We start from the raw sequence: 27,267 nt of genomic DNA, 5'->3' as shown, positions 1-27,267 counted from the left end.
TTTAAAAAATCTTTTGTTTCTGTGATGTTCTTGCTTTCCTCTGTGTTCTTCACTGTGGGGGGGGGGGGGAGAGATATTTACAATAGCTGGTTTAACATCTTTGCTAAAACTGTCTGTCATTTCTGGGTCAGTTTCTATTGATGGGTTTTTTTTCTTGATGGGTTATATTTTCCTGCTTCTTTGCCTGCTTGGTAATTTTTGATTGGATGCCAGACATGGTAAGTTTTATATTTTGGGGACTGGAATTTTTAAATTTCCTTTAAATATTTTTGGGTTTGGCTGTGACACTTAAGTGCTTGGAATCCATGTGATCTTTTGAAGCTTGCTTTTAAGTTCTGTTACAGTGAGACTGGAGCAACATTCAGGGTAGGGCTACTTTGGCTTCACTATAGATACAGTACCTTTCTGAGGACTCAGCCAACGCCTAGCATATTGAGGAACATTTCCACGCTGGCTGGTGGGAATACAAAGTATTGCTAGCCCTGTGTGGACTCTGGTGATTAGGTTCTGTCTACTCTTTTCTAATGGTTCTTTCCCCAGTGTCTGACAGTTTTCTCACACACTTGTCTAGGTCAATATGCAGTCAAAGGCTCAAGGGGACCCCTCTCCATATCTCCAGAGCTCCCTCTCTGTGCAGCTCACTTTTTTCTGATATTCTTATGCCACAAATTTTCATTGCTTTGGCCTCCTCAAACTCCGAAATCCTTCTTCTAAACTTAGTGAAAGCACCAGGCTATTTCAGTTTCCCCTGCTTGTGCTGAGGCCTGGAAACTCTCTAGGCAGTATGCTTGGGCATATGTAGGGCTCACCTCATTTGTTTTCCTTTTCTCAGGAAGCACTGCCCTGTACTGTCCTTTGGCTTTCTGATTATTTAGGCAGTTGGGGAAATCTGGCCCCTGTTATTCCATCATGGTTGGAAGCAGGAGTCTCTGTCTCTCGTCATCCTGATGTCCTTTCTCTCTTCCTTACCCAGCATAATTCTCTATTCAATCATTATAATCACTCTCTTGAATACACTTCGACTTCCTCGCTCCTTTTTTTGTTTCACTGAGGAAAACCACAGCCCTGGTTAAATCTATCTCTTCACCTTTCAGTGCCAACACCTGTATAGTGGAATGTTGCGGAAGAAGATGGTACACTTACACTATTTTCACTTTAAATTTATGACCACAAACTATAATTGAGCGCAGTCACACTACACTTACATAGCACTCTTCCACTTTCTTAGATGTCTGTTTCACATCTTTTTTCTCAAAATTCCAGCATCTCCTCTTCTATCTTCCAGGGCATTTTCCCTGTTTCCACATCGCTGAGAAATTGAAACAGTAAAACATGAACTTCTCAGCATGGTACCACATCTGTCCCCCCTACCAGCGTCTGCATGTGCATGTCTGCCTTCCCCTCTTACATGCAGCCAGTTTCCCCACCAGTGCATTAGACCCCATGCCCTGCTGCCTACCGAGGGCGATTTAAATTCTACGGCAGTTTCTGCCTTTTTCTCCTATATCCTCAGCATTATGTCCCGGCACATGACTATCAGTATACAAACATATGTATCTTAAAAACAAAACAAAACAAAACATTGACTCCTTCTCACCTTACTAGTTATGATGCCATTTCTGTGCTCCCTTTTACAGCAAAAATTGTCAAGAATTGTCTGTACTTTTATTTTTCCTCTTTCTTTCTTTCTTTTCTTTCTTTCTTTCTTCCTTCCTTCCTTCCTTCCTTCCTTCCTTCCTTCCTTCCTTCCTTCCTTTCTTTCTTTCTTTCTTAATTCTACTACAATCTGGCTTTTGTCCTGACCATCCTAAAAAAAACTGCTGAGGGACATCCATGTTGCTATTTCAGTGGTCGTCTTAACATGTTCTCTGAGGAGCATTTGCTAAAGTTAGTCAACCCCCTCTTTCTTGATATGATTTATTCACTTGGTTTCCAGAATGCTGTACTCTTGATTTTCTTGCCACCTCTCTGGTTGCTTTTTCTGTCTTCTTTTCTAGTTCCTGCTCTTCTCCCCACTTCTTTATGTTGGATACCTAAGGACTCAGGCCTGGGTCTTCTTGTCTATTTATATTCACTCCCTTAGTGATCACATCCAGTAACAAATTTTAAGCCCTTCTGTACTCTGATGACTTTCAAATTGTTATTTCCTGGTCAGACCTTTCATTTAAATTCTAGATTTGCTTATCAAATTGCCTATTCAACACCTTCAAATGGCTGTTTAATAGATGTTCCAAATGTAACCTGTCTGAGACAAATTCCTGAGCTTTCCTTCTTAAGCCTGTTACATCTGTAGTTTTTGGACTTGTCAAATCACAAAACTAAAACAATTTAGTAATGAGTTTGATGTTCTCTATTCAGGGGAAAATAATCCATGGATTGGCGGCGTACAGTGCCTAACAAGCAGTGGAGCATTCTTCATGATGGATTTTGAGCCAGAGCGAGTTTCGTAGAATGTTAGAGGAGACGATGCGGAAACAGGGCTAGGAGTGGCTAGGAGGTCAGGGATTTCCTTGTAAGGTAAGCAGGCCCTATGTTTTTAGTTAAGGTTAACTAGCTAACGCTGAGTGGGAGGATTGTGATTAGTGTTAGGTGTCCTTGACAGTGAGGCATTTCCCGTATGTGGAGCCTCACTTAAGTTTAGGTTTGGGATGTGGGCTGGCCACTGGGGTAGCCTCCATTTTGTGGGTCCCTGTGGGGGCAGAGCCCCAGAAAGAAGTTTCCAGGCTCTCGGCCTCACATAGACAGGTGTTGGCTCAGGTAGCAAATGGCCATCAACTGTGATTGGATGGCCATCAGCTGTGGCTAGTTGGCCGTCAGCTGTAACCAGTGAGCCATTGGCCACTAATATAACTGCTGTGGGTACGCTAGCAGAAAGAAAAGAATGAGGGCTAGCAAGAAGATGGCAGCTGGGCTGGCAAGCGTGGATGGCGGTTTGCGGACAGTGTGGATCCAGCCTCCAGTGAGAGTATAGTGCCGCTAGAGAGAATATAGTGGTATGACTCCCCTACCTATGGCTCCGTGGGTGTTCCTTTTTGGCCTCACCATATTCTGCGTTCTCTTGTGGGGAGCGGGAGCAGAGACCCCGCCGGGTCTCCCGCATGACAGTCCCAATATACGAATGAACTTTATCAGACAAAAGCCTTAGAGTCGTGCTTTATTCCTTTCTCTCATTTGAGATGTATACTGTCAGGAAATCCTGTTAGTGCCACCTTTAAAACATAAAATCTAACAACTACTCACTAACTCCATTGCCAAGTCATTATCATCTCTCACCTGCCTCCTAACCCTGTACCCAGCTTTAACCCTGGCACCTGGTAATGCATTCTCAGCACAGCATTCAGGGAGATTTTAAAATGGAAATCAGATCATGTCTGTTGTTTAAATATGTTTAATGGTTCCCCATCTCACTTAGATTGAAGTCGAAGTCTTTACAGTGGCCTTCAGGGCCCTACACGATCCAACCTCTGTTGTTTTCCGACCACCTCTGCTTTTCCTCTGTCCTTACATGGCTCTACCTTGAATGCATCAAACATCCTTCTATTATGTCTAGATTAGGGTCTTTGCAATGGCTGCTTCCTCTGCCTGGAATACTCTTTCGCCCACATATCTTCACAGCCAACTCTCCATTGGCTTCCCCGTGGCCCATTTGTCTGTTTGAGGAGTGCCTGTGAAGGAATTAGTTGTGCCGTAAGGCGTGAATGATAGAGGGGCAGGGGCATGGCAAATGTTGAGATTCTCTTGGTCAAAAAGAGCCAGTGGGTGAAATAATCCTAGACTTACTAGCACTTGGTGAGTTCTGAGTAAGAAAGTCATTGCTATTCTGAGTAATAATGAAAGAATTAAAGCAGAAGAGACTTTGTAGCACATTAACAAAGATGAGGCAGCTTTAAGTTAGCCATTGGAAAAACTCATAAATCCTAGTTCATAATTTGAAGGTACCTTCACTTATGAATAAGATATTGTGTTTTGTAGGTAGTAGATTTGGTATCCTGCTGCTTAGTTATGATTTAATGATGTGTTCTTCAGTTTAACAGAGAATAGGTCAGAAGAACTGCTTGAGTTACTGATTTTAGAGTCTATTATAAAAGCTTAATAGAAAACGTGTCATTATTAAATTCCTCCTTTGAGTACTGGGAGAAATGTTTCTGTAGTTAATCTTACATGTTATCATCAAACAGGAGAACCAAAATGTGTTTCCTATCATTTTGTCATATCTGATAGATTTTAGAGCCTAACCAGTATTTAATTTATCTCAAATACCTGTTTAGTCCTCTGTACTTTTTTAATTGAAGGATTTATACTGCATTTAATTTTATAAATTGCCGAAATTGCTTATGGAAATAGACTTATTTGACCTTATAAAGTACCCTCTTATTAAGAAGGAATTATGATTCTCTGTGTCATAGTCAAGAAAAGATTTGTATGTTCTTTCTATGGTTCCTTCATATTTGTTTGCTTATACACCCTTTACTCAGAGTAAATGAAGAAATGAGAGTTACAGGAAAATAATAACTATAAAAAAGTTAATACACAAAGTATATAGGATCAGAAATCTGACTGGATTTTTCATTAGCCAACACTAAGGAGAGCAAAGTTACCTACATAATTCACTTAAGTCCATAAGGTAAAAATAAACTAGTTGTTCAAGGGAGAAGCATGCTAATCCTGATACTAAATTTTGAGTGAAAATCTTCTGCGAGTCCTAGTAATAAGAATACTACTGTGTGATAAAAGCAGGTACCTAGAGCAAGACAGTACATAACTTTTAGGATCAACTGTGTTTGTAGATGTAAGAAGCATCATTTGCTCTCACAAGAGTTAATGTTATTCAGTGGTTCTTAACCTTTCTTGGGTCATAACATTTTAACATAATTTTATCATGAATTTATGAAACATGCAAATTCTAAACTCAACCTCAAGAGATTCTGATCCAGCAGGTCTGAGGTAGATTTTAGAAATCTGTATGTGTAAACACCACCCTAGATAATTCTGATGTAGGTTCTTGTCAGACCGTATGTTTAGAAACTGCTTCTGGGTTATAATTTCCGGGAGTTTGCAGATTCCGTGCAGTCAGTACATGAACTTTATCTGATACAGGGGAGCAACTTGCTCAACAACAATCATATAGTAAAAACAATAATGAGTTTCCCAGGAGTGTATGGTGCTGGTATTTTAGAAAACTAATGATTTTGTTGACATTTATTGGCAAAAGCAAGTCACATGGCCATACTTAACTTGAAAAGGAACAGTACAAATGATAAACATGTGGGGGTCTCCCTTTTCTCTTTTTATTATAGTAATGTAATGAGTTGATCTTTTTTTCTAATATTGAGCAACTTCCACATTCCTGGGATAAACCGTGCATGATTATGAGGTATCATTCTGTTGATATGCCACTTGTTTAATTTTTTCATATTTATTTAAGATTTTTACATCTATTTTCTCTGATTAGATTGGTCTAGAGTTTCCATTTCTGGTTCTCTTTTCATCAGTTTGGTATCAGGCTTTTGTTAGCATTATAAAATGAGATGGGTATCTTTCTATGTTTTTTTTTTGTCTTAGTTTTCAGAGTTGATATAGATTTTTAGTATTCTTTTTTTGTGAGGTCAGGACAACTATAAAATTAGAGGGCACAGTCTCCACACATAAAACCACCCTCATTTCTGACAACAGCTGCATGTTTGGGGTCTCCCAAAACCAGCCTGAGTTTCCATAATTCATGAGAAAGACTTACAGATCTTAGTGAAAGCTGTTCTACTCGGGGTAATGGTTTATTACAGGGAAAGGAGACAAATTAAGATTAGCCAAAGGAAGAGACATACAGGGCAGAGTCCAGGAGCTTTTCATACACTTCCCTTGTCCTCTTCTGTATAGTCAGGTCACATTTCACTCCTTGCCCCAATGTGTGACAGAGCATATGGAGTACTGCCAGCTAGAGCAGCTCACCCAGCCTTTGGCGTCCAGAATTTTTATTGGGGCTTTGTCATGTAGGCATGATTGATTGATTGTTCACATGGGTAATCTCAGTCTCCAGGTTGGTTGACCCAAAACTGCCATCCTAAGTCACACTGTTGGTATTTCTAGATTGCCCAGCCTTCACTGTAAGACTAGATGTGTATGGCAGCCCCCTCCCTAAATTACCTTGTTAGATTATCCAGTATGACCCAATGTTCCCAAGCAAATAATGATACAGCATTCCAAGGGCCCAGACATTACCTGCTAGGAGCCAAGGGCAAAAGCCAGACCTCTTTGGGCAAGACCAAATTCTTTATACACTTTTGTATAGTTAATTTTCTTTTCTATGTTTCTCTTCCTCTGATTCCTTGATACCAGCTTAAGTTTATAGGAATTTCATTATGGAAAACTGATTCTTTTAAATTTATCTATCTCTTAAAAGATAAAAATAACAGACAGTTTTGATTTAACTGCATTTAAATTAAACTACTGTTTATCCTTCTTTTTATTAAAGAATAAAGGTTCTCTTCAGTTTGAAGACAAATGGGATTTCATGCGTCCAATTGTTTTGAAGCTTTTACGCCAGGAATCTGTTACAAAACAGCAGTGGTTTGATCTGTTTTCGTAAGTAATCTATTAATTCTAACTTTTTGCTAACATAAAGGAAATTTTGGTGATGTTCTTCTGTATCCAAATGGAATGTTTACTCTAGATTGGTCTGGTTACCTGTTTAAAATTATTACTAGTTGTATTGGGGGTCCCCAAGACCACCCCTTGGTTCAGTGATTTGCTAGGACTCTCAGGACTGAACATGTCATACTCACAGCTATGATTTATTACAGCAAAATGATACAAAGCAAAATCAGCAAAGGGAAAAAGGCACATGGGGATACAGTCTGAAGAAAAACAGGCACAAGCTGCCAAGAGCACTCTCCCAGTGGAGTCACACAGGACACGCTTAATTTTCCCAGCAACAGGATTGACAGCGTATGTGTTTTGTTGTCTACAAGGGAAGCTCGTTGGAGACTCAGTACTTGGGGTTTTTACTGGGGGCTGGTTACATAGGCAGACTCTGCCTGGCATGTACCAAAATTCCAGACCCTCAGAAAAAGAGCAGGTATTCAGTGTAAACCATATTGTTTATACAAAGAGTTTAGGCACAGTGAGCCATTCTAATCATTTCAGGAAAGTTTTATGTCAGTGAAGGCAACTGTGGACCATTCAAGTTCTCAGATGCCAGCCAAGGCCAAGAAGCCTTTCCTAAGGAATACAGTCTCACTTCTGCTATGTTAACTGTTGGCCTTTGGTCAAATGTCTTTACAGAAAAACTGTTATCAGTAGGGCTCCACACAGGAAGGCAAGACCAACCTGTAATACTGATCTCAGTTGTATCTTTTAGAGGTCCTGGGTTTACCGTATTTTGCCGTGTATAATGAGCACTTTTTTGTCCAAATTTGTGAGGGAAAAATAAGGATGCACATTATACATGGGTAGCACTAATCCGTATCTATATAAAATTTTTAAATTCTTTTATTTATGCTTATGAGTTAAAAGTGTAACTCTAGAAATCAGTAACGATATCCATATGTAAAATAATACCCTGGAATACGATTATCAGTTTTGTTGAACTTATGATGAACTTACAACGATGAAGAGTTCCTGGCCTTCTATGATGCATAACTATCGCAAATTTGTTACTGGTACATAAAATTTCTTGTACCTTTTATCTGTTCTTGTGTTTTGTAATTATTTCTTACATAAAATTTCTTGTACCATAATACGTTAAAAAAATGAATGATTCCTTTATAATATAAAAAACAAGTACCTAAATGTAAACAAATAAAAATTTGAATTATAAAATTAAAATGAATTATTTTTTCCCCCTGAAAGTTTGAGCCAAAAACGTGGGTGTGCATTATACACAGGAGTGCATTATACATCGCAAAGTATGGTAGCTAATTAATAAATCCCGTCAACCATGGGGTTTATCTTAGAAAACTAGATGGCTTTCTCCTTCAGTTACTACATGGATCTTTTTTAACATGCCTTGAGGTATCAGTTCAGGCAAAGTACAACGCTGGCCCATAAGTTTAAGCATACCTGAGGGCTTTGTTGAAGCAGTGTGATGATAGTCAAGGTACCCACGTAAAGAAGCATAATTTCAGAGGATACATGTGGTACCCCTGTGAACAACAAGTTTACAATTTTTAGGATATCCCTCAAATAAGACATACATGAGTCAGGTAGTGTAGGTTAACAAGGCCCCCAGTGCCCTCCTCCCCTGAAGAAAAACAGGCACAAGCTGCCAAGAGCACTGGGGCTTTACGCTCTTGCGTTCCCAGTCCAGTCATTTCAGTTTGGGCCTTGATTTCAGATGGACTGTCTGGAGGCAGGTAGTTCCACATGGTTTCATTTATCCGTGGCACCAGTTCATTTGCCTTGCTAGTGTGGATGACATTTAGAGGTGTTCTGTATGGAAAGTGTAGGAACTGGGGCTGCTTCCTGCTCTCTCAGAGCACTGGTAGGTGGGATTGGAAGCTCGGCAGTCAGTTTAAATTCAGAGCACTCACAACAGCATGGAAAGCCAGCGCCAGCAGACTTTCTTCAGAAAAAGGGGAAAGCTTTCAAGAATAGTTCTGAAAAACAAATATTAATGCCGTCCTCTTCTGGTGCTGAGTTTTGTTTTTCTCTTTTATAAAATTAGTGTGTCCAATTCAGTAATGAAAACTATTCATTTTTTGCCAATTATCCAGATCTGCAAGAGGAACAAAAGCATTTTTACAGAAAGACATTTTTGTACAACCTAAGTAGAAAGACACGTTGTGCTTAGGAATTGGTCTAGATGAAATCTCAACTTTTAAAACATTTTCAGAATAGGTTTATGTCACCGCCCACCTCTTTCATCCAGCTCTTTATCTAGTGAGCAACCTAGAAAAGATCTGTTCCTTTCTGAAGACAACTGTGTTTAATAACCAAGTTTCCTTACTAAGGTGTGTGTATAGGAGGGGTGACATGAAGGTGAGGGAAATAGAATCAGGCTATTAATACATGGTTGAAAAAAAGCTAAACACAAGTCAGTAGCAGTGAGACATCCATGAGAAGGGATCTAGCGTCCAGTCTATAAGGAGTGAGTAGAGTGCCCTCTCCCAGCCTGCAGCTTTTGGCAGTAAGCACAAGTTAGGGATGTACTTAACCTCTATATGAGAACCAATCAGCTGCTTGATTTCAGATGGCCCCATTAGAGATTAAGCCCTTTTCTGTGGGTATCTGCAAGTGATTCTGATGGGCCAACCAGAATGCATGATGTTTCCAGTTTATGGCTGCACAGAGGGTGTCTTAAATCTTCAGCAGCCTGGAGTGAGTCCTGTTCATTGAGCATATGCCTGCTTTAACTTCAGTACAGCTTGCAGTGAGGTTTAAACAGCCCAATATCAGACAGTATAGGTTTCAGCTTAGAGTCAGATCCAGTGAGAGAGGATCTGTGAATTCTGGTTTCCAAAAAAGCCAGTGACTTTTTTTTCTTCAGCATCAACAAAGCCAATGTGTGGCAAAAACAGGCAGTCATATTCCAAGTCCAAGTGACGAGCAAGACTTTTCTAAGCTCATTTTATCTTGTCGATCTTAGAGTCTAAATCGAGCTACTCAAAAATTTGCACATCAGGCTGGAAGATCATCAGCCTCTAAGGGTCAGGCATCTGATTTCAAAAGAGCTCAGTAGCAACTAAAAAACTGCTTGTTAAAACTCAAAACATTTGTAGCTTCCTAGATATTTTCTTAGTTTTCATCCTGTCTCCCTTTTCTCAGAAATGCCAATAGGTAAAAATAATCGTAAATAACATGCATTACAGAGACTTTTCGGTTTCCAATATTTAAACAGTTTCAATTCCAGTCCCCTCACCAGCAGTAAAAAGCAAGGAAGTTGTGTGTTACTTTTTATTTTGCACCTTTTCCTGATTGATATGATTCCTCTAGCATTTATGAAAGTACAAACTTGTGTTTTATATCTTTATTATATATCCAGATGCAATAGCCACAAAATACAAAGCCATCTTTTAAACCTCTCTTGGGCCTTTTTTCTGTTACAAATGTATTCAAACTCCAGCAGTAAAAGCCAGCATTTGTAACATTAACATTGTAGCTCTGGGAGATCCTGCTGGTGTGCAAGGGGTCTGGGGAGGTTGATGCCTGTGGTTTCCCTCTCCCTTGGTTTATCTAAAGCTTTCTCCAGTCCTGGGATCTCATTTAACTCTTATTTTTATTTCTTCATGCTTGGAGGAAAGAGCAACACAAACATTTAACATTTTTGGTCCACCTAAAGCTTACCTTTGGGAACTTTCGGGCCTTTTCTCCTCCTACTTGGAGGCGAGAACAAAAACCAAAGGTGTCACCCAGCCAGTGCTTTTTCTCATATCTCTTGGGAGAGTTACCCAAGGTTGCTCAATATGTAGTCTTTATAGGTTAAAGGATGCCATCACCAAAATTGCAAAACATACATTAATTGAAACCTTTCTAAATTGTAGCTTATTTAACCATATAAGTAACATTCAGGTTACTTATAGCTAAATCTGAAGTACTAAAATAATGCATTGCTATTAAACTATATTGACTATATGCTCCCCTTTTCTCACAATCTATGTCATGATTTCTTAGTAGGAGTGCTGTTGGCATTTGGGTGGTTCTACAAGGTTGTCCTATATATTGTGGGATGTTTATCATCTCTGTCCTTCACCCTCATAAAATCTAGTAGTGGACACTCCCTGTGTGTCCCCCCCCCCCCCATTATTGAGAATGAAACAAACAAACAAAAAGCCCTCATATGTTTCTAAATGTCCTGACAGGGCTGTACCTCCCTCAGTTGAGAACTGCTGCTTTAGATATGTGTTGTTTGGTTTAACTCTGGTGTGTGAAATGGAAACCAAAATAAGTAATTGATTATTTTCAACTTGTGAGGCCTTATTTTTAAGAAAATTCCTCTTTACTATAAATAATTTTTTTAAAGATTTTTTTGCTGTTGTTCCTAAGTTGGTTTTTATAATACCACTTTCTCCTGGTTTTTCTCCTCTGTCGTCTGCCTCATCTCAGTCACCTTAGCTGTCTTATCCTTACCTGCCACTTCAATGTTGGTTTCCTCAGGAGTTCCAATATTTCCTTTTCTTTTACTTGTATTCTTATCTCCATATAAGCAATTCAGATCATTTTTTCTGAGTTGAACTTCCAGACCTCACGTGGCCTTTTGTGTTATTCATAGTCTCAAGCCAAAAAACCTGACAGCTACTGGGAACTTCCTGTGTTTTTTTACTTTTCATACTGAGTTTATTACTAGGTTTCATAGATGTTTATTACATATCTCTTGAACTTCTTTCCATTCCAGCTGCCTTTTTTTCCACTGTCTCATCTGAATGATTACAGTAGTCCTCCATCTCCCTGCTTTCTTTGTCATATCTCTGTATATTAGTTATCTATTCCTGCAAAACAAATTTCACTAAAATGTATCAGCTTAAAACAGTAAACATTTATTATCTTACAGTTTCTGAGGGTCCAGAATCTGACAGCAGTTTAATTGGGTTGTTTGGGCTCAGGGTCTCTCATGAGGTTGCAGTCAAGCTCTACAAAAAATACAGGCCTATATTGAACTAGGGCTGAATGAGCTTCTAGATTCACTCACATGAGTGTTGGCAGGTCTCAGTTCTTCACTAGCTGCTCAGTTTCTCACTATGTGGCCATTTACAGTGTAGCAGCTTGTTTTCCCCAGAGCGGGAGACAGTGCTCCCAAGATAGAAGTCATGATGTTTTATAACATAATTTTGGAAGTGACAAACCATCACTTCTGCGGTATGCTATTGATCATGCAGACAAATGTTTATACACTCTAGGAGAAAACTATACACAGTTATGAACATCAGGAGCCTGGGATCACTGGAGGCCGCCTTAGAGACTGTACCTCCAAGTTAGAGGAAGTAGATGATGCAAGGTTTAGAAAACTACCCCCCAAAAAAAGAAAAAAAATGTAGTTTATATCATTAGAGAGGTATGAAAAGAAAGATTACTTTGGAAAATGAAATAAGCAAATAAAGATCTTCAAAATAAAAAATAAAAGAGCTGAAAAATAAAAAAAGGCCAAGTCAGCAATTTGAAAAATAAAACCAAAGACTTCTCCCTGAATGTAGAGCAAAGGCAAAGGACAGAAAATTAAATAAAAATTAAGAAAAATGGAAGCTAGATCTAGAATGAGGTTAACTTCTACTTACAAAGAGTTCCAGAAGGAGAGAAACAATAGAGGAGAGGATATAGTCTGAAAGTATAAGAATAAAATTTCCCAGGACTGAACACTCTTGTCCCTTCCCAGCCATCCCTACAAGTCTGCATATTGGAAGTGCTGAACATCATGCGTAGACATATCCTTAAGGAATTTCAGAATTCCGAGGATAAAGAAAATAACTATAACTTTTGCAGAGAAAAAAAGTTATCTTTCACACAAAACAGACTGTCCCCACTCTTTTTATCAGTCAAATGGTATGCAGATTAATGGAACATATTCTTTAAATATTTGAAGGGAAATTATTTTGAACCTAGTATTCTGTCCCTACTCAAGTTTTTAATCAAGTTTATGACAAAATGGACATATTTTCAGCAGGTAAGGATATAGAGGATTTAAGGATCTGCAGAAATGAAACAGGTACCCTTTCCTCTACCATTAACAATATCAGCCATTAAACAAATTGAGCTTTATTAAACTAAACAGAAAGAGGTGCTCTTGAACTAGAAATCCTGACCATAAAATGAATATAAATAGAAAAAAAGCAGACATCCATCCAAAAGTACAAAAAAGTACAAATCAAAACATTTTAGTTGATAAAAACTGTCCTGGAGAAACCAACTGTGAAGCAGAACACAAACGCAACTCTCCAAACTGAATTTAGTATCCTTATACAACCATTTGGGGTTATAAAACTAAATCTTGAATCCAAGATTCAAAAGCTAACAAGATAAAAAAAAGCGGAGGAAATGAAATGAAAACTGAACTCAAAAAACAAATAGAAAAAGACACAATCATGTCAGAAATCAGTAATCTGAGTAGATGAAGAAAAGACAAAAAGATAAATAATCTTTCCAAAATAAAATAGGAAAATAAGATTATTCTTTAATCTGATAAAGGTCATCTGTAAATATACTATCAACAAGCATCCCAATATTGATAGGTTGGAAGTATTTACTTAAAATTGGGAGTAAGACAAAGTATCTATTTGTATACTTCGTTTCAATTTCCTCTAGGTTTAGAAATTTGTTGCCATAGAATTTTAAGTAGTATGCTTATCCTGTATATGTGGTTAAATCTCATTTTTCATCCTTAATCCTACATATTTTTCTTTTACTTGGCTCTTAAGGAGTTGATCTGTTTTATAGGTCTTTTCACTTAACCAAGTTATAAAAATATCTTTGATGTGATACATCATATCAAAACTTGTTGTATCCACCTAAGCAATGCTTAAGTGGTAAAGAGTTTATAGCCTAGAATGCATGTTATTGGAAAAAAAGGCTAAAAGTCAGTGAGCTAATTTTTCATTTCAAGAAATGAGAAAAAAGAAAACAGCAAATTAAAGAAAGTAGAAGGACAGAAAGCCAAAAGCCAAAATTAATGAACTATAAAGTAATTGTACAATAGAGGAAAAAAAGCAAAAATTCTTTGGAAAGAATATTTATTCCATTTATGCTCATTATAAAATTTATGATTTGCTTCTTTATTGTCCTTTTTATGGTTTCTTTGATTTATTTTGTTCTTTTTCTGGTTTAGTCCTTTTATTGAATTCTTATTTCTTTTATTTTTTATAATTTAAAATAAAAGCATTCAAGGCTATAAATTTTTTTAATTTTTTTTTTTTTTAATTGGGGAATATTGGGGAGTAGTGTGTTTTCCAGGACCCATCAGCTTCAAGTCAAGTTGTTGTTTTTCAATCTAGTTGTGGAGGGCGTACCTCACTGGCCCATGTTGGAATTGAACCTGCAACGTTGGTGTTATGAGCACTGCTCTCTAACCAACTGAGCCAACCAGCCGACCCATACATTTTTTTCTTAATATTGCTTTTATTATCATAGGTTCTGCGGTATGAAGTGTTTTCCTTTTTATTGCTTTCTTGATTATTGTAAATTTGTTGTTGTTTTTCTTTAATGCATGTATTATCTAGGAATTTAATTTCTAAATAGTGAAGTTGTTGTCACTTACCGATTTATCTATAGATTATGATCAGAGAAACCACCTATAAAAATATATTTTAAAAATTTTGTACGTATGCATGTGCTCTTAGGAAAAAATGATTTTTTTGAGAGTTGCAAGAATCGCTAATAAACTGTACCTGTTAATTGTTGGGGTTTTTTTTAATTCTTCTATGTCCTTAACTTTTTTCTTCTAGATTTTCAAGTGTTGAGAGATTTTGTGATCGACACTATTGATTAGCTAAGAACTACTCATTCTTAGTTCTCTCTGCCTTGTGTATCTTCCATTATAGAGGCTGGATAATTTAATATTCACTTTTGTGGACTCCCTTACTGCTAGGGTGGCCATGTGACACAATTCTGGCAAATGGGTCTACAGGAGGGCTTCTAAGAAAGTTTTCGCTCTCCAGATGAGTTAAACTAGTGTGCCTGGCACTATCCTCCCCTCCCCCTATAACAGTCACAGGGATAAGAGGCTAACATGCTAAGATAACAGAGTGGAGAGAGAAAGATCTTGGTGAGTCTCTGAACAAACACCAGCAATTGCTACCTCTATAGACTTTTATATAAGAAAAAATACCTAATTATCATTATTATATAAGCCACTGTTAATTGAGTTTAATGCTGTTTTCAGCTGAGTGAATCCTAACTGATATAAGGATGTCTTAAAGTATTCTAATGCATTTGTATCGAGTTCTGGCATATCTAATTATTTTTGTTTTACATTTTGAGGTATACGTTTTCTCGTGTAATTAGACTGACATATCTTCATAAATAATGCTTTTTATCATTACATACAGAATGTTTCTTCTCTCTAGTTCTTTTAACCATAAATTCCTCTTTGGATGATATTAATATTGCCACCCTGCTTTCTCTTGGTTTGTGTTTGCCTAGTAATTTTAAAAACACATGGTAGTTTAAAAAATTTTTTTGGTAAAACATACATAAAAATTATCATTTTAGCCATTTTAAAGTATATGATTCAGTGGTATTGGTGTGCAAACACATTCACAATGTTGTGCAAGCATCAACACTGTCCAATTTTAGAACTTACTTTATCCCAAACAGAAGTTCTATATCCATTCAACAGTCATTCCCTGTACCCCCACCCCCAGCGCTTGGTATCCTCCATTCTACTTTTCGTCTTACAAACTTGCCTATTACATGAGGTACTTCATGTAATTAATCATATAATTATATAATGTTTGTCATTTTGAAGGGCATACTGTCTTCTAATAGGATAATTTATTCAACTTAGATTTAATGTTATAACTGATATTCTTTTTACTTCTATAAATTTATCACTTATTAGATGCTATTTTTTTCCTCATTTTTCTTTTTCCTTATTTTTGTTAATTTGAAAGTTCACTTCCATTAATGGTTACTTTTCTATTTCTCACTCTCAGTCAAAGGCGTTATGGTATTACTATTAATTAAAAGCAAAATACCTATTTTTTATACCAAACTCACAATATTGCCCTTTTACTTCCATTCTATCCAAGGAAGTTAAAACCTTTGGGATACTTCTTACTTCATGCTTCTTGTTCCATCCCTTTTCTCTTGAAATCTTTGAACATTGTCATTCTCCCACTCCCTGATTTTTCCTAACATAGTTAAGTATTTAAAAGCATTTCCCCTACAGCATGTCTTTTTTTTTAAAAAGCATCTTGGTTATATATTCCAAGAGAATGTGTTTTTACCCATTCAGACTTAATTTCATATATTTATTGCCCACTGTTGCTCCTTCCCTTTATGTTGAAGTGCCATTTGATATAACAGATAAAGTGCATGAACTAGAACTGTATGCAGCTATAAGTGGATAAAAAAATCATTTAGAAAAAAATCATTATTTGGTAAACTATCTATAAAGTTCAGAAATCTTTATAGTCTGTTATAAAACTTGAAAAAAGAACAAATTGAGGCTTGGTTACTTCTGGGATGGAAGAGAGTAGGATTAGGGAGTGGAGCATAGCGGCCTTTAAGGGCATTATCATAATACATTCCTCAAGATGTGTATGAAAGTTGACCGGGAGATGCCCCATGTTCTGTTGTATGAGTAGTATTGTGTTTTGAATAAGAAAGTGTATTGAGGACATTCATCCCTCATATAGCAACACCTGGGAATACCTGGAGGTTGAGAAAAGGGAGCTAGAGAAGACATACTAATAAATCAATACCAAGTTTGATTTTTTTTGAGCTTCTCAACCCCACATCCTTTACCACACCATTCCCTGTTGCCTTATGAGATGCAAGTCACATTTGAGCCCTTCTGACTTATCCCAGCAGTGGTTTGAGTGTGGCAGGGATACTAAGGTAGTCCTATTTCGGGGAGAACTGTATCTCCTCTGATGAGTGACTTTTGCTCCGAAACTCTCCAACAGCTTTATCAAACTTCCTTAGAACTACACTGCAGTCTAAGACTCTTGCTACCCAACCTTCCTTTCCACTCTTCCCTATAGGGATCAGACCAGCATTGTAGGCTCATCACCGCACAGCTTCCTGTAGCTCACTTCCCATTTTTCCTTAGAAGCATTTCCCTCAGTTAATTTCTTACACATCTGCTTCTCGGAAAACCTAAACTAACATATGAGTCAATATATGTAAAGTGCCTGGCACATAGTAAGCAGTTAATTCATGTTAGTTTTTGTTACAATAAACTAAGTAAGATATGATGGTGATTTTGATTATGGTCATGATGATAGTAGGAAATGTCCTAATTGGAGAGACACATTTAGGTGATGGATACAGTAGGACTGTGATTGAACATGGGGCGAATAACGGGGTTAGTCTGCCCAGTTTCTTGCTTATCACTCCCCAGTTCACCTGCTAACCACATTGATTTGTTTATAATTCAGTGCAAACCCCAGAGTGATCCACAGTTCTTTACTCATATTGTTAACATCTACATAAATATTTTCCCCCTCCCTCTTACATCTTTTCCTGGTAAATTCCTACCTGTTCTTTGAGATTAAGCTCAGGAATCAACTCTTCCAGGGAAACTTCCCTTTTCCTGTCTTCCTCTCATTTCTACCTTCACCTTCTCCTTGGGTTCCAAAATCATCTTGTGTTTATATGCCTCGTAGTAGTTGTCTATATTGAGTTATAACCAATCTATTTTTGTATCAGTTTCTTCTTTTAGACTCTAGATTCCTTTAGTCATGAGGTGAGATTGCAGAGGTATTATAGGGGTCAATTAACCATTTGGTACTGTATTCAAAGAGCAATGGAAAACCATTGGAGGTTTTTAAATACAGAAGTAATTGGATGTGATTTTTGAGTTTTACAAAGATCACTTGGGCTACTGTTTGTTGGGTGGATTGGAGGACTACAAGAATAAATTTGGGGAGGTGGTTTGGTGTAGGCTTTGGAGCCCAATTGCCTGGATCCACTATATACTAAGCTATGTAATCTTGGAATGTTATATAACCTTTCTTTGCGTCAGTTTCCACACCCATAAAATGGAGATAAATATAGTACTCCTTCAGAGTTGCTGTGAAGGTTAAATGAGTTAAAACATTTAGAATAGAATCTGGCACATAGTAAGCAGTCAGATGTTACCTATTATATTATTTAACAAATATCTATGTGCTTACTGCATCGTAGGCACTGGCCCAACATACCACTATTAAACTGAATTTCACAAATGATAAAAGCAAGTTCAAAGTAATACTCAGACATATTAATGATGTCCCTAAGAATCTGAATATAAACTGAACTATTTGGCCTTTGTTATGAGTTTTGGAGATGTTTTATTTAGACTTCTTTGATATTTTTTGTAACGGGCTCCATAAGGTACTAAATAAATCACTGTGAAAATTCTTTGAATAAAAAAGTCGCTGATATAAGACTCCTTTTGTTATGTTTCTCTGTTCTCATACAAGTTGGTAATTAAGAAATTAACTCTGAATATTTATTAATATTAAATATATTTCCATAATGAATGACTTTTGGGTAAAATATGTCAGCCTTGTAAGTTCAGAGCTTTTGTATACCAGTTTCTGAGGACTTTTGTTTTTATTTTTATTTTTTTAATAAAGGAGGCACAGTCGTAATTGATATGTAAATGTAATAAATGTATGGGGGAAGCTAGGATAGTCTCCATAATGGGATTTAAATTACTAATTTTTTTTAAAAAGAGTAGTTTGTATAGTGTTAAAGACTTAAAAGGATTTATACTTGTTTTTACACAAGAAAACATTAATAATAGTTCACTTTGGTGAGTGGGATTAAGTGACAGGAGTATACTTTTATAATTAAAAATATTTTATGCAGTAAGTAGCAGACATTTAAAGAAAACAATGACAAAGAAAATAAAGATAGACACAAATATACTGAGGGTGCCAAAAAAATATATACAAGTAGGCACTTTGGTCAGTGTTGCTCAAGCAGTAGTTCACCGTAATCAGAAGTGTCTGGACGCTGATGGTAACCACTTTGAGTACCTCTTGTAATTGCAGAAGTCAAACGTGATTTGTATTCATCTTTTGTTATCAGTATATATTGAGTGTTACAATTTTAATAGTTTTTTTCCTTTCTTCAAATGTGTATACATTTTTTTTGGCACCCTCTGCATTTATGAGGCAACTTACAAAAAGAATGCTTGGTTCATATGAGTGGATTCAGGCACCCTTAGCTTGTTCTAGCAAGGTCCATGGAAACTATTAAAACAAAACTTAACATGAGTTTTGTCTTTGTTCTTTTCCAGTGTTAATATTTGTTTACCTGCTTCATTTTTACAGGGATGTGCATGCAGTCTGTCTCTGGGATGATAAAGGCCCAGCGAAAATTCATCAGGCTTTAAAAGAAGATATTCTTGAGTTTATTAAGCAAGCACAGGCAGTAAGTTCTTTATATTAAGATTTATTTAAGACTTTACTCAAAGAATGTTTTTTTTTATTTTGAATGTAGGACTTCTGAAGTAATTTCAAATATCACATTGACTCTTGACATATTTGTTAAATAAATTTTTTAATGAAGTGATTGTTATTTGTTATTCCCCTCCCCCAGTGACATTTCTTTCAAGAAAGTACATTATTATCCTCAATTAAAAGGTGCTATAAGAAATTCAGTTTTTTATATGTTTTTAGACGTCCCCACCACCATAATTTTTGGCCATATGTCAGTCCACATAAATCTATTTTTTCCTCACAACTAATACCTGTTCTTAAGATAATAGTAATTTTCTTCAATTCCAGATACTTCTTTAACAGTGTAATCTTTTCTTTTTTTTTTTAATTAAAGTTTATTGAGGTGACAATTGTTAGTAAAGTTACATAAGTTTCAGGTGTACAATTCTGTAATACATCATCTATATATCACATTGTGTGTTCACCACCCAGAGTCGGTTCTCCTTCCATCACCATGTATTTGATCTCTTTTTACCCTCATCTACCCCCTTACCCTCTGGTAAGCACTAAACTATTGTCTGTGTCTACGATAGATGATTGGGTAAAGAAAATATGGTATATATACACAATGAAATACTATTCTGCCACAAGAAAAGATGAAATAATGCCATTTGTGACAACATGGATGGATCTTGAGATTATTATGCTAAGCGAAATAAATCAGACAGAAGAAGTCGAGTACCATATGATTTCACTGATATGTGGTATATAAAACTAAAAACAACAAAGGAACAAAACAAACAAATGAAGAAACAAAACTCACAGTGCAGTCTTTGGACTGTCCTTTGCATTGCTGCTGCTGAATTGAAATTGAGTGTTCTTGAGTTGATAATATTTATAAGTATTTAAAATTACTGAAATGAAGACAATGTTCATTTAGGCATTAGGTCAGTTATTCAAGAGCTTGTTTTGTTTGTTTTGTCTTTATTAACACCTTTTTTGGGGGGGAAATTAATGCAAAGATAAAGTGTTATTTTGAATCAATTCTGGCATCACTAATACATCCCTTAGAAGGAGAGCCTAAGGACATAATTATTTAACTTTCTAAAGAATGAAGTTTGAAAACTGGAGAGCTAGAATTTATTATTCTTTAGTTGAATTTTTGTGTTAGTGTCTCTTGTACAACTTTAGTAAAAGTTGTCTGTTAGAAATTTTGTTAAAAACTAGTTGCTTAGCAGTTGGAAATTGAAATTGAGTTTTATCCATGACTTAAAGGAAGATACTGAAATTAAGTACATGATTGGTATATATTTAATTCTGCTAATGTGCGGCCACTATCATGATGCAATATGATGTCATGTTAGGGATTATTTATGAAATGAAATGCTTTATTGATAACACCATTAATTCTGCAGTCTTAATCATTTTTAAAAATTATAGCTTTAGAGGAAATTATATTTTAATGAAAATAAATCATTTTTTCAGATCTGCCTAGAAAAATTAAATGTTTCAGCGTCAAATTTAATCAAAACTGTGTTTTTCCAAAGCTGATTTAGAAATGCAATTTCCACTTGCATTGGAAAGCATATCAGCTTATCTGTTCATGACGTTTGGTGAAGATAAATTGTTTCAAATTGATAGAGCTTTATTCTTCAGTTTCTAGAAATGGGCTCATAAAGAGTAATCTTAGATATTGTTAACAAATGTTTAAAAATATACTTCACACTAATATGTTAGCGTGAAGAAAATATGTTAAGGGTTTCACTGGTAACGTGACCCAGTAAAGTTTGGAATGTAGACCTCGGTAACAACCTGAGGATGAGATTTAGTGCCACTAATTCAGAGCAGTTAAATTGTAGAATAGCAGTGCCAGAGACAGGTGTATAATTTTAAAAGATTTTTGAACTTTTAAGAAAATCTAGTGCATTAGTTATTTTACTAGTCAATTTACTAGACCAAGTGAGCTCACCGTGTTAGAATGGGCCAAATCTCCCAAACAGGAAAGACAATATGCATTAAAATGTTTATTATAGCATTTTTTAAAATAACAAAGTGAAGTAAAAATAAAGATACAGTGCTTGGGAAGTTATTCGGATATTGAATTTTTTTTTTTTTTTTTAGATTAACATAACTTATTTACTCATAATTTTGTGGTTTCACACTTTGGGACCAGCTCACTTGATTTCACCTAAGTTTACTAATGTGGCAGCAGTGAACTGCAAGGACTGGATGGTTCAAGAAAGCTTTTCTCACATACTTGGTGTTTGGTGCTGGCTTCCATCTGGGCCTCTCTCCCCTCATGTGGTTTCTTATGTTCAAGGAAACCTTTGAGGTGATAGTGGCTCTACAAGACCTTTTCAGGTCTTGGCTCAGAAGTGTCACAGTGTCACATCTGCTGCATTCTGTTGGTCAGAGCAAGTCATAGGACTAGCCCAAATTCCAGTGGTGGAGAGACAGGCTCCACCATATGGAAAATAAAAAAAGATATAATTCATATACCAGAAAATTCACCCTCTTAAAATATACAGTTTGGTGGGTTTGGGGATATTCATAAAGCTGTACACCATCACCCACTAATTCTAGAACATTTTCATCAACCCAGATAGAAACTCTGTATAATCACTAATTAGCACAATCACTAGATTCGCACAATGACTAATCTCCTTTCTGTCCATATGGATTTGTTTCTTCTGGACATTTCATATAACTAGAATCATACAATCATACAATATGACTAGCATCTTTCACTTACGATAATGTTTTCAAGGGTCATCTGTGTTGTACCATTGGCCAGTATTTCATTTCTTTTTATGGCGGAATAATATTCCATTCCACGGCTGTGCCACATTTTGTTTATCTGTTCATCACTGATGGACATTTGGGTTGTTACCTCTTTTTGGCTCTTGAGTAATGCTACTATAAACATTTGTGTATAAGTTTTGTTTTTGTTGGGGTTTTTTGAGGTGTAATTGATATAATATTAGTTTGAAGTGTACAACATAATGATTCAATATTTGTATTATTGCAAAATGATCACAACAATAAGTCTAGTTAACATACATCACATAGTTACAAAAATTTTTTTCTTGTGATGAGATTTTAAGACTTCGTTAGTAACTTTCAAATATGCAATATAGTATTAACTACAATCACTATGCTGTACATTACATTCCCATGACTTATTTATTTTATAACTGGAAGTTTGTACCTTTTGATCCCCTTCCTTCATTTTGCCCCCTCCCTCTGGAATGGCAACCACCAGTGTGTTCTCTGTATCTATGAGCCTGTTTTGTGTGTTTTTCTTCTTTTAGATTCTACATATAAGTGAGATCATATGGTATTTGTCTTTCTCTGTGTTACTTATTTCACTTAGCATAATCCCCTCAAGGTCCATCCATGTTGTTCCAAATGGCATTTTTTGGACATTTTTTATGACCAAATAATGTTCCATTTTGTATATATACCACGTTTTCTTTATTCCTCCATTGATGGACATTTAGGTTGTTTCTATATTCTTGGCTATTGTAAATAATATTGCAGTGAACATGGGGGTACATATAGTCATCCCTCGGTATATATGGGGGGATTCCAGGACTGTTCTGCACCCGCCTTCCCACCCCCAGATACCAAAATCCACAGATTCTCAAGTCCCTTAGTTGGCCCTTTGTATCTGTGGGCTGCATCTGCAGATTCAGCTAACCACAGATGAAGAACCCATGAATATGGAGGGCCAACTGTATGTTTTTTGAATTAGTGTTTTTGTTTTCTTTGGGTAGATATCTATAAGTAGAATTTCTGGGTCATATGGTAGTTCTATTTATCATTTTTTGAGGAACCTCCATGCTGTTTTCCATAGTGGTTGCACCAATTTACATTCCCACCAACAGTGCAAAAGTTCCCTTTTCTCCACATCCTTGCTAATACTTGTTATTTCTTGTCTTTTTAATAATAGACATGCTAATAGGTTTGAGGTTTGAGCTCATTATGATTTCGATTTGCACTTCCCTGATGATTAGTGATATTGGACATCTTTTCATGTACCTGTTGGTCATCTGTATGTCTTCTTTGGAGAAAGGTCCGTGTAGATCCTCTGCCCATTTTTTAATTGTTTCTTTTTGTTTGTTTGTTTTTGCTATTGAGTTGTATGCATTATTTATATACTTGGATATTAACCTCTTATCAGGTATGATTTGCAAATATTTTCTCCTGTTAGTAGGTTGCCTTTTCATTTTGTTGATGGTTTCCTTTGGTGTGCTGAAGCTTTTGAGCTTGATGGTCTACTTGTTTGTTTTTGGTGTCAAATCCAAAAAAATCACTGCCAACACTGATATCAAGTAGCTTACGACCTATATTTTCTTCTAGGAGTTTTATGGTTTCAGGTCTTAAATTTAAGTCTTTTATTTCAAGTTAATTTTTGTGTATGGTGTAAGACAGTGGTCGAGTTTCATTCTTTTGTATGTGGCTGTCCAGTTTTCCCAACACCATTTATTGAAGAGACTGTCCTTTCCCTATTGTCCTTTCCCTGTCTTGACTTTTTTATCATAAATAAATTGACCATATATGTGTGGGTTTGTTTCTGGGCTCCATTCTGTTCCATTGATCTGTGTGTTTGTTTTTATGCCAATGCCATACTGTTTTGATTACTAGAGCTTTGTAATAGTGTGAAATCAGGCAGCATAATGCCTCCAGCTTTGTTCTTCTTCAAGATTTCTTTGGCTATTCGGGGTCTTTTGTGGTTCCTTACAAATTTTAGAATTGTTTGTTCTATTTCTTTGAAAAACGCCATTTTGATAAGGATCACTCTGGGGTGTATGGAAACTTTAACAATTTTAATTCTTCCAACCCCTGAGCACAGAATGTCTTTTCATTTTTTTGTCTTCTTCATTTTCTTTCATCAATGTCTTAGTTTTCATTGTAGGTCTTTCACCTCCCTGATAGTTACTTAATTCTTTTGATGTAGTTTCTTTTTCTGATAGTTTGTTATTAGTGTATAGAAACACAACAGATTTTTGTGTTTTGATTGTGTATCCTGCAACTTTACTTAATTTGTTTCTTAGTCCTGACAGTTTTTTGTAGAGTTTCTCTCTAAGATTTTCTGTGTATATCTTGTCATCTGCAAATAGTAACAGTTTTACATCTTTCGTTCCAATTTGGATACCTTGTATTTCTTTTTTTCTTCCTATTGGTTGGCTAGGACTTCCAGTATTGTGTTGAATAGGTGTGGTAAGAGTGGGCCTCCTTGTCTTGTTCCTGACCTTAGAGTAAAGGCTTTCAGCTTTTCACTGTTGATGTTAGCTGAGGGTTTGTCACATATGGATTTTATTATGTTGAACTACATTCCTCTTATACCCACTTTGTTGAGAGTTTTTATCATATAAGGATGTTGAATTTTGTCAAATGATTTTTCAGCATCTATCAAGATGATCATATGATTTTTATCCTTCATTTTGTTAATGTGGTGTATCACATTGATTTGCCAAAGTGCCATTCTTGCGGTATTGGAATAAATGCCACTTCACCATGGTGTATTATCCTTTTAATGTGCTGTAGAATTTGGTTTGCTAATACTTGGTTCAGGAATATTGCATGTACATTTACCAGGGATATTGACCTGTAATTTTCTTTTCTTGTGGCATCCTTATCTGATTTGGGAATCAGGGTAATGCTGGCCTCATAAAATTAATAAGGAAGTGTTTCCTCCTCTTCTATTTTTTAGAAGACGTTAAGGATTGTTATTAATTCTTCCTTAAATGCTTGATAAAATTCACCAGTGAATCTATCTGGTCCTGGACTTTTCTTTGTTGAAGTTTTTGATTACTGATTCAGCCTCCTTACTAGTAATTGGTCTGTTTAGATTTTTTATTTCTTTATTATTCAGTCTTGGTAGAGTGTGTGTTTTTAGATATTTATTTATTCTAGGTTATCAAATTTATTGGCGCATAATGTTCATAGTAGTTTGCTATGATTCTTTGTATATCTGTGGTATCAATTAAAATGTCTCCTCTTTAATTTCTGATTTTATTTGTTTGAGTCCTCTTTCTGTTATTCTTGGTGAGTGTGCACAAGTTTTTGTGAACATTTTTTGTATACAGATATTTATAACAGCATTATACACAATAGCCAAAAGGTGAAAACAACTCAAATGTCTGTCAGTGGACAACCAGATAAACAAAATATGGTATATCCATAAAATGAAATAGTATGCAGCCATAAAAAGGAACAAAATACTGATGTATACTACAACAGGCAAATATATAGCCACAGAAAGTAAATTAGTGGTTGCTTAGGGGGTGGGGAAAAGAGGAGTTAGAGGGGAGGATAAGAAGGTGATAGCTAACAGATACAGGGTTTCTATTAATTGAGATATAATTGACATAGCATTTTATTAGTTTCAGGTGTACAACAATGATTTGATATGTGTGTGTATTGTGAAATAATCACAATAAGTCTATGTGAACATATTTTAATTTCTTTTGGGTATAATATAGTTTTTACAGTAACTAAAATATTTGAAGTTTATGGCATGAATATGTTCTAGTATTCTCTTAAAAGCATCTGTATTTATTTCAAACTGGTACAATTCTTTTTTTTCAGCGAGTACTGAGCCATCAAGATGATACAGCTTTGCTGAAAGCGTATATTGTTGAATGGCGAAAATTCTTTACACAATGTGATATTTTACCGAAGCCTTTTTGTCAACTAGAGATTACTTTAATGGGTAAACAGGGCAGCAATAAAAAATCAAATGTAGAAGACAGTATTGTTCGTAAGGTATGTCAGTTTTCCCATTTTTTTCCTAATATTTTTCAGAAAGCTGGTGATTTAAAAACATTTGAAAGTAATTTAGATTTTAAATGGGTTTTTCTACTTCACATGTAAATTTCTTTTCAGTTCTTGCTGGATTTTATTGATTAATAATTAATTTTCTTTCATCCATTTTTAGCTTCAATTCTTTCATCTCTTTATGTGGTTTTAATCTGTAGATCTGTGCCTTCTAACATTACTTTCTTTGTTTTTCCTTTTTACTTTCTCCTTTTTCTAGTTTTTATCTTCAATATTTTATTTCTGTATTCTTTCTTTGTACTTTTACCTTCCTGTAAACTAATTACTTTTATTCTGTTTCAAAAATCTCTCATTTTATTAGGTTACCTTCTGGTATCTTTGTGTTTGTGTCTAAATTACTGTCATCTTGATAATTTTTTACTTGATTCTAGTTATTAAAATTCAGTATGTACTGTGTTTATTTTCATATTTTGCATAGTTTCTAGTTTAAAGCTCTTTGCTCAGTAGCAACTGATGATTTAATGGAAAAAGCTCAGATCTGAAATTAGAGTCCAAGGTTTCCCTTTCAACTCTTCATCAGTAATGACCTAACTTCTGTGTCCTCATTTATCATATATTTTCCTATTTGTGAGAATCAAATAGAACCACAGATTTGAAAACAAAAAAAAATGCCATTTGAACTTTAAACAACTCATTACTTGCTGTGATGGTTTTAGCAACAAACTCAGACATTCACACATTCAAATAGTGACCTGGGCATTATTGCCCCAGCCTTAAAATTTGTACTAATGCTGACAGGTTACTGTACATTTAGATACCCAATGGTTCTTCAGTGGTAGAAATAATTGCAATATGAGAAATTACCTCACCCCCAAAAAAAGAAAAATGTCTGAATGCTTTTTAATTTGCAGTTCCATGATTTTATCCTCTCTTGTTTTTCTATTATTCCTTTAATTTTGACCACTACCTGTTGATTCTTCGGTCAATATTGCTCAAGCAGTAGTTCACCGTAATCAGAAGTGTCTGGACGCTGATGGTAACCATTTTGAGTACCTCTTGTAATTACAGAAGTCAAACATGACTTCTTCTGTTATCGGTATATGTTGAGTATTACAATTTTAATACAGTTTTCCTTTCCTTAAAATGTGTGTACATTTTTTTGGCACCCTCTGTAGCTTCTCGGACTGCAGTAGTTGGATGCAAGTTCCAGTGTTGCCACATATGAGCTGTGTCAGTTTGGCAAAGTTAGCTTTCCTCTCTGTGCCCCAGCTTCCACATATCTAAAAGGGAGATAATAGTACCTATATCTAGGTTGTGAGGATTAAATGAGTTATATGTGAAAAGTACTTAGGGCAGTGCTAGGAACATGGTGAATGTTAATAACTGTTCTTCTTGTTATTATTGATGTTGCTGCTGTTGTTACTAATATATTTCCTGTAGCTGACCAAGTTACTTGGAGTGGTAATACATA

The 27,267-nt window shown here is 35.8% G+C and overlaps 1 protein-coding gene across 3 annotated transcripts in view; it reads left to right on the top strand.

Moving 5' to 3' along the window:
* Window positions 1-27,267, top strand: part of CUL5 (cullin 5) — an 84,455-nt gene that overhangs the window by 15,536 nt on the left and 41,652 nt on the right. For 2 of the 3 annotated variants that reach the window (XM_019718720.2, XM_019718721.2), the window contains 3 exons: window positions 6,470-6,579; window positions 18,906-19,005; window positions 25,608-25,784. In XM_019718720.2, the coding sequence (XP_019574279.1) occupies window positions 6,470-6,579; window positions 18,906-19,005; window positions 25,608-25,784 (387 nt within the window). The remainder of the gene's footprint in view (window positions 1-6,469; window positions 6,580-18,905; window positions 19,006-25,607; window positions 25,785-27,267) is intronic. The other variant, XM_074335529.1, reaches the window with a different exon arrangement.

The sequence above is a fragment of the Rhinolophus sinicus genome, linkage group LG06, assembly GCF_036562045.2.
Source record: "Rhinolophus sinicus isolate RSC01 linkage group LG06, ASM3656204v1, whole genome shotgun sequence".
NCBI classification, from domain to species: domain Eukaryota; kingdom Metazoa; phylum Chordata; class Mammalia; order Chiroptera; family Rhinolophidae; genus Rhinolophus; species Rhinolophus sinicus.
The sequence above is the reverse complement of the archived record's forward strand: the minus strand, read 5'-3'. Positions and strand labels throughout refer to the sequence as shown.